This window comes from Pleurodeles waltl, chromosome 11 (genome assembly GCF_031143425.1).
Source record: "Pleurodeles waltl isolate 20211129_DDA chromosome 11, aPleWal1.hap1.20221129, whole genome shotgun sequence".
Taxonomy (NCBI): domain Eukaryota; kingdom Metazoa; phylum Chordata; class Amphibia; order Caudata; family Salamandridae; genus Pleurodeles; species Pleurodeles waltl.
In genome coordinates this window covers 20,514,552-20,527,034 of record NC_090450.1, presented here as the reverse complement: position 1 = coordinate 20,527,034, position 12,483 = coordinate 20,514,552, and the positions used below count along the sequence as shown (strand labels likewise).

The window sequence follows — 12,483 nt, the reverse complement described above, 5'->3', positions numbered from 1 at the left end:
AACAACACCTGCATACAGCATTTTAAACGCATACTTAACTCAGAGTATTTTAAAGGTAAGCTAGCACGCACCCTTCTCCGTGAAGCAAAATGACCCTTCGCTCATGCTCCAAAAGATGGGAGAAATTCAAAAGAGATGGGAAGATGCAGGGAGGCTGGTAGTGGTAGAAAGGTCACATGAATGGGAGTACATGGAGGTTGATGGTATGGGGAGTGGGCGTTCATGGGGCATGTCCTAAATATGTTATTTGGCACATGTAAGCTGGTATGGAGGCTGACAATGGCTGCTAGTGAGTGGAAAGGATGTATAGCGGATGGAGGTGGACAGTGTGACGATGGGTGAATGTGTTATTACTGCAGGTGATGGGGATGCAGGAAAGCTAAGCAGAAGGGCTCATGAAGGCAGGTGATGAAGCTGGTGCAGAAAGTGAACAAGAAGCAGTCAGTCACTGGGAGTACATGGAAGCTATGGGAAGAAGGCGCTACGAGACAAGGCGTGGAAGGAGGACTGCAATTTGGAGCTGGTCCTGGGATACAAAAGTCTGTATGGAGAGGCTGGTAACACAGGATTGGAAGATTTGTGAAGTTGGGATGACTAGAAGAGGGTTACAACCGGCAACCCATGTGTATCCTGTAGATTGCTTTGCAATGTAACATTGATTGCAAATATCAATGAAACTGATGCACCTCTAAAACATTGTCAATTCAGATATAAAATAAAGTCCTCAAACTCAACTCAAAGGCATTGACTCAATTACCCAGCACCTCCGCAAACCTGATTTTAAGCTCATCTCTCTCTGAAATGGATAAAAATGTAGCAGAGCGCCCAAAATAGGAAAAACAAAATCAGTCAAAGTCTCTCAACTCCGATACAGAGTCCGATAAATAATATACCTTGCATAAGATTTTGACAAAAAACTCTAATGTATAGAACTACAAAAAATATGCCTGATACCCATAAAAAGAAGTCAGGTTAGCTTGAACCCGAGCTTATCTCGCTAGCTAGCATCAGGGTCCATGTTTAGGACGAGCTTGCGCATGGACGCACTGCTGCTTGATGTAGGAGGGCTCACCATCCATGTGACTGCTGCTGGTAAAGGATGGGAGGGAAGGATTATTTTTAGCTGTTGATTTTTTTTTTTGGGCTCTGGGCTGCCAGAGAAGCTCGTCCCCTCACTCACCTAGGAGCAATAAGCACAAAAAAATTAAACCAAAGAGAACTTTCCACTATTTCTGTCCAGTTTGGAAGTCTCTATCTGAGCTACTGCAAAGAAGCAGCCACAATGGCCACTGTATCGGGGCAAAGACGTGGTTGTGTGCAGCTTCCGGTTGCATATCAGTGCATGCACATTAATCTCTATGAACCTCCTGGGTCTCAAGGGCTCGGCTGAAAGAGCCAATGGCATTCCAAACTTAATTGGGATGCCACAGATCAGAGTCCTGAGTGCAACCTGGCATGTCTCACTCACAGACTGGCCACAAGTCAATACTCCACGTGGGACCTGATATTCTAAAACACCCTTCCCATGACGGAGAGGGTGTCTGCGCCTACCCTGGTGTTTCCGTAAGGAGGCGGGACCCTAGTCTGGCAGCTGATCTCAGTGCGCAGGGACTCATCATGCCACGGTACACAATATCAAAAAGGCAGACCACCCAGGTGCTCATGTGCGTAGGGATCCTGAAAAACATAAGCAGGGGTAAACACAATCACGCCTCAGAACCTCGTAACATTCCGAATGATTTAAAAAAAAAAAAAGTGGGCAGATTTTAACACGAAGCAGAATGCTCGCTAATCAGGGCAGTGCTTTCCTCAGTGGCAACAGATCTGAGGATGTGCCAAGAGAGCAAAGGATGTTGGCCGAATCCAGGGTACCATATCAGATGCTGCTCTGCTTACGGTCTGAATGATGCCCAAAGTCAAGAAGTCAGGCCGGAGTTCACTCTTCGGCACCAGTGTCCGCCAAAGAGCAAACACTAGGGGAAAACAGGGGCTGTGAGAAACTAACTTCAGGTAGGACCGATTTTGGAGTCTAATGGATATTTCAGAAGCTTAAAAGCTGTATGGTTTGGGTTTGCCATCTGACAGTGCACCTTAAGAGGAGGGAACGAATGAGGAATACACTGTCCAACCTTCCAAGCAAGTGAGCGGGTTAACTATGCCATGGGTCATCCCTGCAACTAGGCTTAGGTTCTCCCAGCAACCTACCGGACTTCTGTAGTAGGGCCAGATCCCTGGTGTAGAATGAACAACGCCTCCAAAGGGATCAATAACAGTTCCTTTTGAGGTGTTTCTTAGAAAATACTTTGCTACAAGAACAACATCAGAAATGGATAATAAAACAAATCCTTAAAAAAATAAGGTGCCTCAACCTGTTCTAGCACAGAAGGGATGTTATTTTCTGCTAGGAATCCCTTAGGATGAAAATGACCACGTACTCGCACACTGCTACGCAACTTGATCTCTCCTCTGCATGGCTATGCTCATCACTCCTACCCCGGCGGCATGTAAAGTGAAGTATGAGTTTCTCTTACGTGTCACTGTCGCCATCTCAGTACCATGTACCAGGAGACTCTTGTGACAAGTCTGCTTTGCACAGACGTGGTCCTCCGGCTGGCCCAGCCCATGATACCCCCGCACTTACCTTGAGATCTTTATTCAGGCCAATGACACAGGTTGGAGTGAATGCCAGTGAAAGGAAGTGCGAGAGCGGGAACCAGAACCAGAACTGAGTGAACACCAGGACGCCGACCACTGATGGCATGTGTGTGTGCCCAGTCCGCGACTGCAGGGAGATCGTCACATTGTGGCCTCCTGTTAAAAAAAGAAGAATAAACCAATGATTTTAATATGTTTTTAATCAATTTAACAACTTTACACAAGCTCACTCATGCATTAACGATAATGTAACTCAAAGCACAATATCTTTTCTCCCTTCGTGAAGTGAGCACAGAGGTCGCATCGACCCCTCCAAACAGCTGTCAGGCGCGGCCAGTGACAACATCTGGCTTGCCACTGGTCCAAGGGGCAGGAAGCTGTTGTATGTACCTGATGGATCTCTAGCTGAAGAGGACACAAACTGGGCCAAAAACGTTTTCGCTCATTGTAATACACAGCAGAAATTGCTAATCGTTTAATTGAGCAAAATACAGTAGTACGACCAAGCAGAAATGACAAACCTGATTATGAAAGAATTAGGAAATTAACTTCCCAACGCCTCAGCAGCTGAGAGCTTGAAATAGTATGTGCAGTGTGGCCCACATTCTTCCATTGGTAGGAACTGACAAAGCTCTCATATGTCTCGGGGTCTTACGTGTGGGTGATTTGTAGCACCAACCACACGTTTGCCAAAAGGAATAACAGAGGATACTTATCAGATCACACTAGTCCTACTAGTCTGTATTCCAGCTCCGGGGCCAACTATTTCTACTGGTGCCTGGCTATTGCTCAAGTCTGGTCTCTACAGTCATGTTCGCGTGGTCTTCGGCTACAGTTTGGTGTGTTGTCCCAGACATCACGTGTCAGTGGCTCTGCTGTTTAAAACTCGCTTTAGCTCTATGCTGAGCTCTGAGGTGAACTGACATAGTTCTGGATTAATTGCTCAGTTATGATGCATGCTGGTCATCAGTACTAGTCTGCAGCTCAGTCCTAGTGTGTGACCTTAGACAGACCCAGTCACAAGATATTAGAAGTAGCAGATCCCTCCCCTAGAGTGTATCAATTGTGAAGGTTGCCCCCCCCCCGTCCTTTAACATTTATCCAATATGAAACAATCTTTCCATAAATACAAAAACAATAACAATAATTTCCTCTCTACTGAAACAATGTGCTAATGATGCTTCTTGCATGAGTCTCACAACTGGAAGGTGATTGAACTTCGACAAGACGGAGGTCCTCATCCTCAGACGCACCCCCTCGGCCGACTCCTGGTGGCCCACCGCGCTGGGACCCCCCCCCCCAACACCAGCCAACCACGCACGCAACCTCCGCTTCATCCTCGACTCTGCCCTCACCATGAACAAACAGGTCAACACAGTTTCCTCCTCCTGCTACAACACCCTCCGCATGCTCCGTAGAATCTACAAATGTATCCCGACGGAAACCAGAAAAACAGTGACCCAGGCCCTCGTCAGTAGCAGACTTGACTACGGCAACGCACTCTACACAGGCATCCCAGCAAAAGACATACAACTACTCCAACGCATCCAAAACGCCTCCGCCCGCTTGGTCCTCGACGTACCCCGCCGATGCCACATCTCCCACCACCTGAAGGACCTCCACTGGCTCCCCGTGGACAAGAGGATTACCTTTAAGCTCCTCACCCACGTGCACAAGGCACTCCACAACGCCGGACCCGCCTACCTGAACAGACTCAACTTCTACGTCCCCTCCCGCCAACTCCGATCTGCCAACCTCTCCCTCGCCATCGTTCCCCACTTCCAACGCAAGACTTCCGGCGGCAGATCCTTCTCCTACCTCGCCGCCAAAACCTGGAACTCCATCCCGACCCCCCTGCGCCAGACCCAGGACCTTCTCACCTTCAGGAGACTCCTTAAGACCTGGCTCTTCGACCAATAGCAGCCCCCCCCTCCACTCAGCGCCTTGAAACCCTAACGGGTACGTAGCACGCTTTATAAATATTGTGATTGATTGATTACCTGCAGTAATGTTTTTACATCCAGTTCTCTCTTGACACACACCTCTGAGACTTCCCTAAAGGTGGAACTGCTAAGCGGTGCCATTGCGGCTTCAACAGTCCACTACCTATGAGGTATGTGCATGCATAACGGCTCGGCCCGAGACGTCGGTTTCGCCTATTTTCTGAGCTCCATATAGGTGAAGAAGAACCCATCGGAAGTCAGCACATTATGCCCAGCTCTTTAAAGTGAACAAAATAGAGGCGTCCATTTTATATAGAGTGCTAAAAGCTGGGACTCGGAAGAAGTGTGTGAGCCACCTAGTAGAAGCAGATTCCGAAAGGGAGGTGGATTTGGGGGTTTGTATTTGAAGGTGGACTGAGTGTCCCAGAAGCCAAGACGGTATTGCAAGGAGTTCTAATTTAAACGTTAAAGCCTGTGGCAGTGAAGAAACAAACAAAACAAAAACTTGCAATGCAATGGGTCTCAAGTTTGCTGGAGTTAGAGCGATTAGCGTTGTAAATTCCTAACTGGACTTTCTTGCCACATAAATTGAAAATGAAAAGTAAAACAGTTGACATAAGCAAACCGATTCAAAGTGCCACGGCCGCCATGAGCGTGAAGGAGAGCCACAAAAGGGAAAAGAAGTTTGCTCGCAGTCAAACGTATTAGCAAACGTGTAATTATCCATGCAACAGAGTTGATGGCAAAGGCAGTAACAAAACTGCCCCAAAGAGGGAGAAACAAAGCATTTACCAATGGCAACAAAAGATTTTTGTAAGGCAAGCCCATGAACGAGTGATGAGTGTGCGGTGGGTGTGGTTAAAAGCTAAATTACAACACATCAGAACGCTTGTACGCTCGACCTAACAAAAATGACTGATTTCTGTATATAATACAATTGTGGCATACATAATTGAATACATCATTATTAAGTGTACTTGTGAGATACAGAATTGCATCCTGTATTACAAAGCTAACATTTCAGAGGATGTGGAATGAGCTATTAAACAGTCAACAGCATGAGGCGAGAAAGAACCACTCAGGGCGGAGCAAGTGCTAAGGCTTTGTATAGGTTGAAGAAATGGTAACAACAGGTCTATGGAGAGCTGCACTGCCAAGGAAGACCTAATTAGTATAGGCTTATAATGTCCCCGCCTAAAGATATCACATGTTTGACAGTTGTGCAAACATTTCAATTTATGCATCAAACTAATATGGTGCTTTTTTGCTGAAGACTTGGCTTCAGAACACACATCATTCTGGAAAGCACCAGAACAGGCAAAGGACGGACACAAAGGAGCTCTATAAGGCCTGGCAGCAAGAGCGTCTGTCCCAAGCGGGGAACACTAAAACTACATGCTCTCTACGCGAGGACAGATTTAACGTACAACAGTTCACATTAACGAAATGGGAGGAAATGAGTACGGAAAGGTCAATGAGCATTAGATCCCCACAGAATCTGCCATGGACCCATTCATCTTGGTTAAATAAAGTGAACATGCAATAAAATTCAGAGACTATGCTGATCCAGTTTCTTAAGTAAGCTGCGGGTTACCCAACCTTGTCAAATATTTGGTCTTTTTGAGAAAGCTGGTAAGGTTCTTTTATTTAGTTCGGACTGTTAAGCTTAAGTGTAGCAAGCTCAAATGGTGCCCACTCGTGATGGATTTTTAGAAACGCGCAATTTTTGCAGGGACAGTAGTATTGATGGTTTAGTGAGAGCAAGCTGGAAACAACTGAGGGACAGAGAATGAGGGTGCTGGACTGGAGTGAAATATCAGCTTCAAAGCGCTTAATCTAGTAAGATGTGTTTGAAATGATATGGATGAGTCTGACATTGGCTGCTGGTGGTCCAAATGGAAAGGAATTGCGTGAGATCAAACATTGATAGAATCAAATGCCTTCAATAATAATAGCAATGCTGAAGTCGAGATGCTGAAGGCTGAGTAAATGCTAACACTTTGGTACACTGTAAGGGGAGTCTGTGTACCTGTTGATAAAGTCTGGTTAATAAGGCTACGGAGAAGGGAGTGGAGGTTTCATAAAGCAAGATGCAGAAACTGCAACGCATTATATTCTGGATCCGCCAAAAAGGTTGCAGCGCAATCCAGAAATGAAAAATAATCGAAGGGTTGTGAAGAAAATGAAAGGAAAATAAAGAACTCGTCAACATGTTTATCAATAGCGGACACAGATCATCCCTGGGTCCTCCAGAGAGAAATTGCAAATCCACAGGCCAATCAATGTTAGTTTTTCTGTCAGAAAATACATCTATTCTAGAGAGAGATCCATCCACCCCCCAACAAATTTTCAAACTTAACAAAGATGGTTGAATACCCTTCAAAACATACTCCCTCCTATGCTCTAAGTTTATGAAACTCTTCACCAGCTACCACATGAATAAATACTTTTGCCTAGGAAACACTCACATCAACTGAATGAAGGTCTGAAGCAAACCTTTCAAACAGAATGTTATACCATCCCTGGCACAAGCCAAATTCATATGACGTAGGACCTTCTGGACCCCACAACGACTACACTAACTGAAATTAAGAGAACAAATTACAGCTCTAATATTATAGGTGATCTTCCACACAAGTTATTTTCTTACCCACTTCTAAAGGTCTTCTAGGAGAGTGTCTTTAATTATATTAAATAAGTTCTCCAAATCCAACCAAATGAGGAGTTTCCGTACCTAATAACAGGTCGCTAAGAAACAAATCTCAAATGTGAAGGAGATATTCACTCATTAAATATGACGCTTCCGCTCGTGTGCAAAACCATTCTAATTAGCTGCAAAAATGCGAATGTCTCCTACTATACCTGTAGAGAATGATTTACATTTATTAGATGGGCCGATAATGTCTCTATTCCAGTCTGCCTGGAGAGACTCTGAAAGGCCCATTTGGGGAAAGCTTGATATCCCCTTTGGAACCTTCATGAGCCACCGGGACACCTGCACAAATTAACGAGTGAGCCCGTGACCAACCATCACGAGTTAACTGGAATACGCTGTATGTCCAACACCTGATCACTAGAGGTCTACAGAAGGTATGCATGGTCAAAGAAAAGTATGTGCCATCACTATGAACTGTCCTACATCATCCCAAACCTTGTGGGTCCAACTTTCCCACTGTATTCTGTAGTCCCTAGCCCTCATTATTGCGATTAATTACGTCCCCAATCACTAAACAAACCACACTAAGTATGAAAAATGCACCAGTTTAGCCAGGGTTTCCTTTCTTTAATTTAATTCTGCTTCTCTTTCAGAGTGCTACAATCCTTGTAGTCCTAAAGATAATATCTTGCAGCAGAAATACATTTATATGGTCTGTATTTGCACTCTGTAGTCCCCATTTGATTTCATGTATTGCAGTTTGGTACTGTTTAGATAAATAAAAAACTTCTGAGAAAAAGTAAACACTAGAAAATCCAATGAAATTACATTTGGTTTCTCCTCTGACTAAGGACTTTCGAGTGTGTGGTGGTATTTGTTTCAAAGAACATTCAGTAGGACACTGGAACCACAGACCACCAAAGGAGGGCATCTGAGTAGCAGCTGCCATGGCACAGAATGATCAGTCACTTGACAGAAGACCTAAGTGTTAATCTGATGGCGAGGCGACAGCGTCTGGACCTCTCACAGCAGATGGAGTTGAAGAGGGCACCAGGCAGGTCCATTACCGCCAACAAGGCCTGGTACAGGCAGGCTAATGACATTAGAATGCAATCAGCAACTCGTCTCCACTGCAGAGCATTTCATAAGCATCCCAACGTGGGATTAGTCTCCTGCTTGACCCTAACGCACTGCAGAGCTGAGGAAGGACTTGCAAGGAAAGGAGTGTCTGTAAACTGGGCTGAGAAACGAAAATACAAGATAATGAGGCTCCATTTCAGTAATGACGCAGATGAGGAAATGATGAAGCCCAGCACCAGGACCCCTGGCCAACGCTCCTCAAGGATGAAAACAACATTAACGCGTTCTTTCCCAGTCACGCGGCAACACCAAGGACATCAAGCCTACAGTGACACGTCAGGATGGGCTCATTCGGTCTGGACAGAAGACACAGTAGCCGCTAGTGCTGTAAATGAAAAGGAGTCTAGTGTCCGCTGAACAAAATGGAAGCAAAGTCCACTCTCGTGTTTGTGCACAGACACTGCAGGTTTACAGGGTGCTCCTAGTGAGTTGACATTGATGCTTGAAGTCGAACAATGAAAAAACCCGAAGACTGATCCTTGTACGCATGTTACGACCATGACAACCAAAGCCAGGCAATGAACAGTTCTCTGAAGCGATCACTTCTATTAAATGCTCGGGGTGTGGAATAGCCCCCAAACTGTTGTAGTTGCAGGTAAACGCCTGGTGACCGAGATGCGAACTAGCCGCTGATATAATATAAAAAATCTGAGTCGAGAAAGGAAACGCTGCTTATCCTTTTTTTGCCTACACAGAACTGACAATTCTTCACTGGATCGAGTCGCCCTACAAAATGAACCCCAAAGCCCCAAACAAATAGTAGTAAATAGATTCAAGTACGAAGTCACTAATGTGGGTGCGGAGAATCATAAGAAGAGAATTGAAAAAGTAGAAAAAAAAGTATTTTGTCAAAAAAATCTTTTTATCGCTCGAATCATCTTTAAATTAGGTCAGGGCAAGGCAATCAAAGATGCAGGCACCTTAGGGAGAAAACAATATATCTGTGATCAAAGTGTAAGACCTCACACAGAGCATGACTTACCATTTCAGTTTACAGGCTGCTATCCGTAGCTGCTCTGTACATAATAAATGTATAGTTCAACAGGAATCATATCACAGCTAGCTTATAAACAAGGTCATTCGGAGCAGTCAGAAACTGAAATTAGTAACAACAGCTGGGCACAAGATAGCTGAAGAATAAGTCGGGCAGAAGACTTAAATACTACGGCAGCTTCATACTGAATGGTATCTCTGTTTGCAACTTTAATTATTTTGATTTATTACAGAACAGAATAAGATTTGCCAGGGATATATCACATCACCAACTCCTTTTTGCTTTAATTTGCTCCTCAGTGGGGTAGGAGGAAAATAACATAACCTTGCTTAGAGACTTAACCCCAACACCACCAGTTAGTTAGAACAGCGGTTCTTAAGATTTTGACTCCCGTGGACCCACATTGCCTCTTTCTAGCTGGGGCCTTAGCGATTTTAAGTTTCTGATCCTCAAAACAAATACACAAAAAAGCTGAAAAAAGTATACATCAAATCACCAAAAGTAAAATATTTTATTTGATTCACATACTATTCAAAAAACAAAATTGTAATTTACTGGAAAGGTTGAACTTTGGTTGGTGCCATTTCTAAAAGAAGAAGCAACGCTACTTTACCATATTACTTTTTTTTTTTTTTTTTATTCGCTGTGCATGCTCTCTTTTTGTTGCGCATAACAGTGCTTTAATTGAAGCCACCGACTGTCCATACCAGATTCTGTTTGTTGTACATTAGCTGCTCCAACAAATCAAGCAAAATATATCAACAGACAAGTTACTTGCCTTCGTTAATGCCTTATCTGATAGAGACAGAGACTAGCTGCAGATTCCTTATCTTAGATTTCTCCTCCAGGCGTCAGACTAGATCCAGAATTATTTTGTCAGCAGTACCTCTGTGCGTCGGTAGAGGGCTTCGAGCGACTCCGCAGCGACGCCTTTTCCTCAGATATGACGTTAGCAAAGTCCATATATTCGCTCCTCTGACACGCTGATGTCATTTTCTTTGGTGACTAGAATCTGCACAACAACGCAGAGCCACAGAGAAACTGGCAGTGAAATAGTGTATATGCCAACCAGGAAGGAAAGGACACGTCGTTAGATGTGCAATAACAAGAAAACATCAGAGATTACCCCAAGCGAGACTGAAGAGTACACAGTTCGCAAGCTGGAAGGATGCGTAGGTCGATAGGGAATCTGCTGCTAGTCTGTGTCTCTACCAGATAAGGCGTTACCGAAGGTAAGTAACTTGTCCATCTGATGGAGATAACTAGCCACAGATTCCTTATTTTAGAATAAGATACCCAAGCAATCCTAATCCAGGAGGAGGGATGCGAACGGATGACACCAGTCTTGCAAAGAAGAATCTGGCAACGAAGAGGAAATAAACCAGGCATGAGACAGACATGATGAGAAGAGAACACAAAAGTTATCCATAGGGAAAAAATGACCAGCATATCAACGGGGGATATGCCAAGTCAGGACTGGAAAGGAAGGTCTCCACAGGGAACGTGGCAGCGGCCACGACAATATGGGCAGTCAGAGCTGCTAATAACCAGCAGCATTTAGAAAACAAGGAAAACAAGCCCAATGGCCCTCGAGAGATAGACATGGAAAAACACGCGAAAGAGAACGTGAAACAAATAGACTGAAAAGAAGTCAGAGACCAAAATGGGTAACAGAATGACTAGAGTAAAAATGCAAGGGAGAACTACCTGACAGCAGAATGGGAGAGCACCTCAGCAGAGGATACATGCGAAGAACACACAAGCTAAGGCAAAAGGCCACGATGCACCAAGGGAAGGAACAGAACACTCAAAAGTGTACAAGACAAGCAGCAAAGGTAGCCCTTGAGGAACCAGGGAAAAATAGCTCCAGAACCCAATGGGTTAACAGAGTTGTAGGGACCAGAAAGGTCCTGCGCAAAAAGAGCAGAGCCCACGTACACAATAAAGAAAGCATGGCACTAGAGAAGGGCGAAAGACAGAACCCTTGAAGTGGAAATGGAACGAGATAGTTTAAGAGAACCTAATGTCCCCGTGTGTACACAATACAAAGAATGACCTTGACATCAGGGGGAAAAGGAACCTCTTTTCAATGAAAAACAGCCATGAAGAGGCGACAAATGCAGCCATCCATGGGAACAGAAGGAGGAATAATCATCTACTCGAAAAGGGGACGACAGAATTGTGTAGCACAGAAGCGCAGAACAGAAGAAAGAAGCACAGCAAAGAATGGGATAAATCCACGGAAGAGGAATCGAACTAGCCACGGTAACCAGAGAGGAAGACCAGGGTTGGAAAGTAACAAAGGAAACGGAGACATGTCATACAGACTCAGAATAGAGCCTCACCACTAAGAGTGAAGGTGTATGACCATGGCCATGAGGGCACGGAGAATCCAGAGGATAAGAACAACCAGAGGATGAGATGTTGGCTGGAAGGCAAGTAAGGAACCTGAGAACCCTGGAAGGTGAAAAAGGGAAACACCTAGTGCATAGAAGAAAGACAGCACCACCCATCAGCGATAAAAGATGTAATGCCTGGGGAGGAACCGCAGGAAAGTGTCCGCAAACAGGTGAACAGGCAGGCAAGAGACACATGTGGAGGGAAACAACCCCTGAAGGTGTGCACAAAAGGGAAGCCAATCGACCTTACGACATCCAAAAAACCATTGACAATGGATTGAATAACGACAACGGTAATAAAGAGATGGCACACATCCCAAACGATCACAGTGAATAATGAAAGAAAAGAGGAAGTCCACCAAGAAAGTCGTATGAAAGCATGCACAACCCAGGGTTGTAAACACTACCGGACCGACAGGTAACGGTACAGCATGGCGCTAGAATAACATACAAAAGAACAAGGGATTCCCTTGTATACAAAGACAAGAGAAAAGGTCCAGCCTCTGGAAGAGGGAGAACTGCAACAGAACACACACTATCCTGCGTGAAAGAGAGAGACTGTGATCAAAACTCCACGGGAACGACAATCCTCAGGAATGACCCGAAAGGAACAAGACAGGTTCATATAGTCAGGTGTGAATCGAAAGGGAACAAATGGAAAGCAAGGGAAGTGTGGAAAGGTGACCTTCCAGTGGA

General features: G+C 44.8%; 1 protein-coding gene across 1 annotated transcript in view; it reads right to left on the bottom strand.

The window, feature by feature from the left end:
• Positions 1 to 12,483, bottom strand: part of PSMD1 (proteasome 26S subunit, non-ATPase 1) — a 288,795-nt gene that overhangs the window by 32,241 nt on the left and 244,071 nt on the right. The window contains exon 20 of the mRNA XM_069212857.1: positions 2,642 to 2,811. Within this exon, the coding sequence (XP_069068958.1) occupies positions 2,642 to 2,811 (170 nt within the window). The remainder of the gene's footprint in view (positions 1 to 2,641; positions 2,812 to 12,483) is intronic.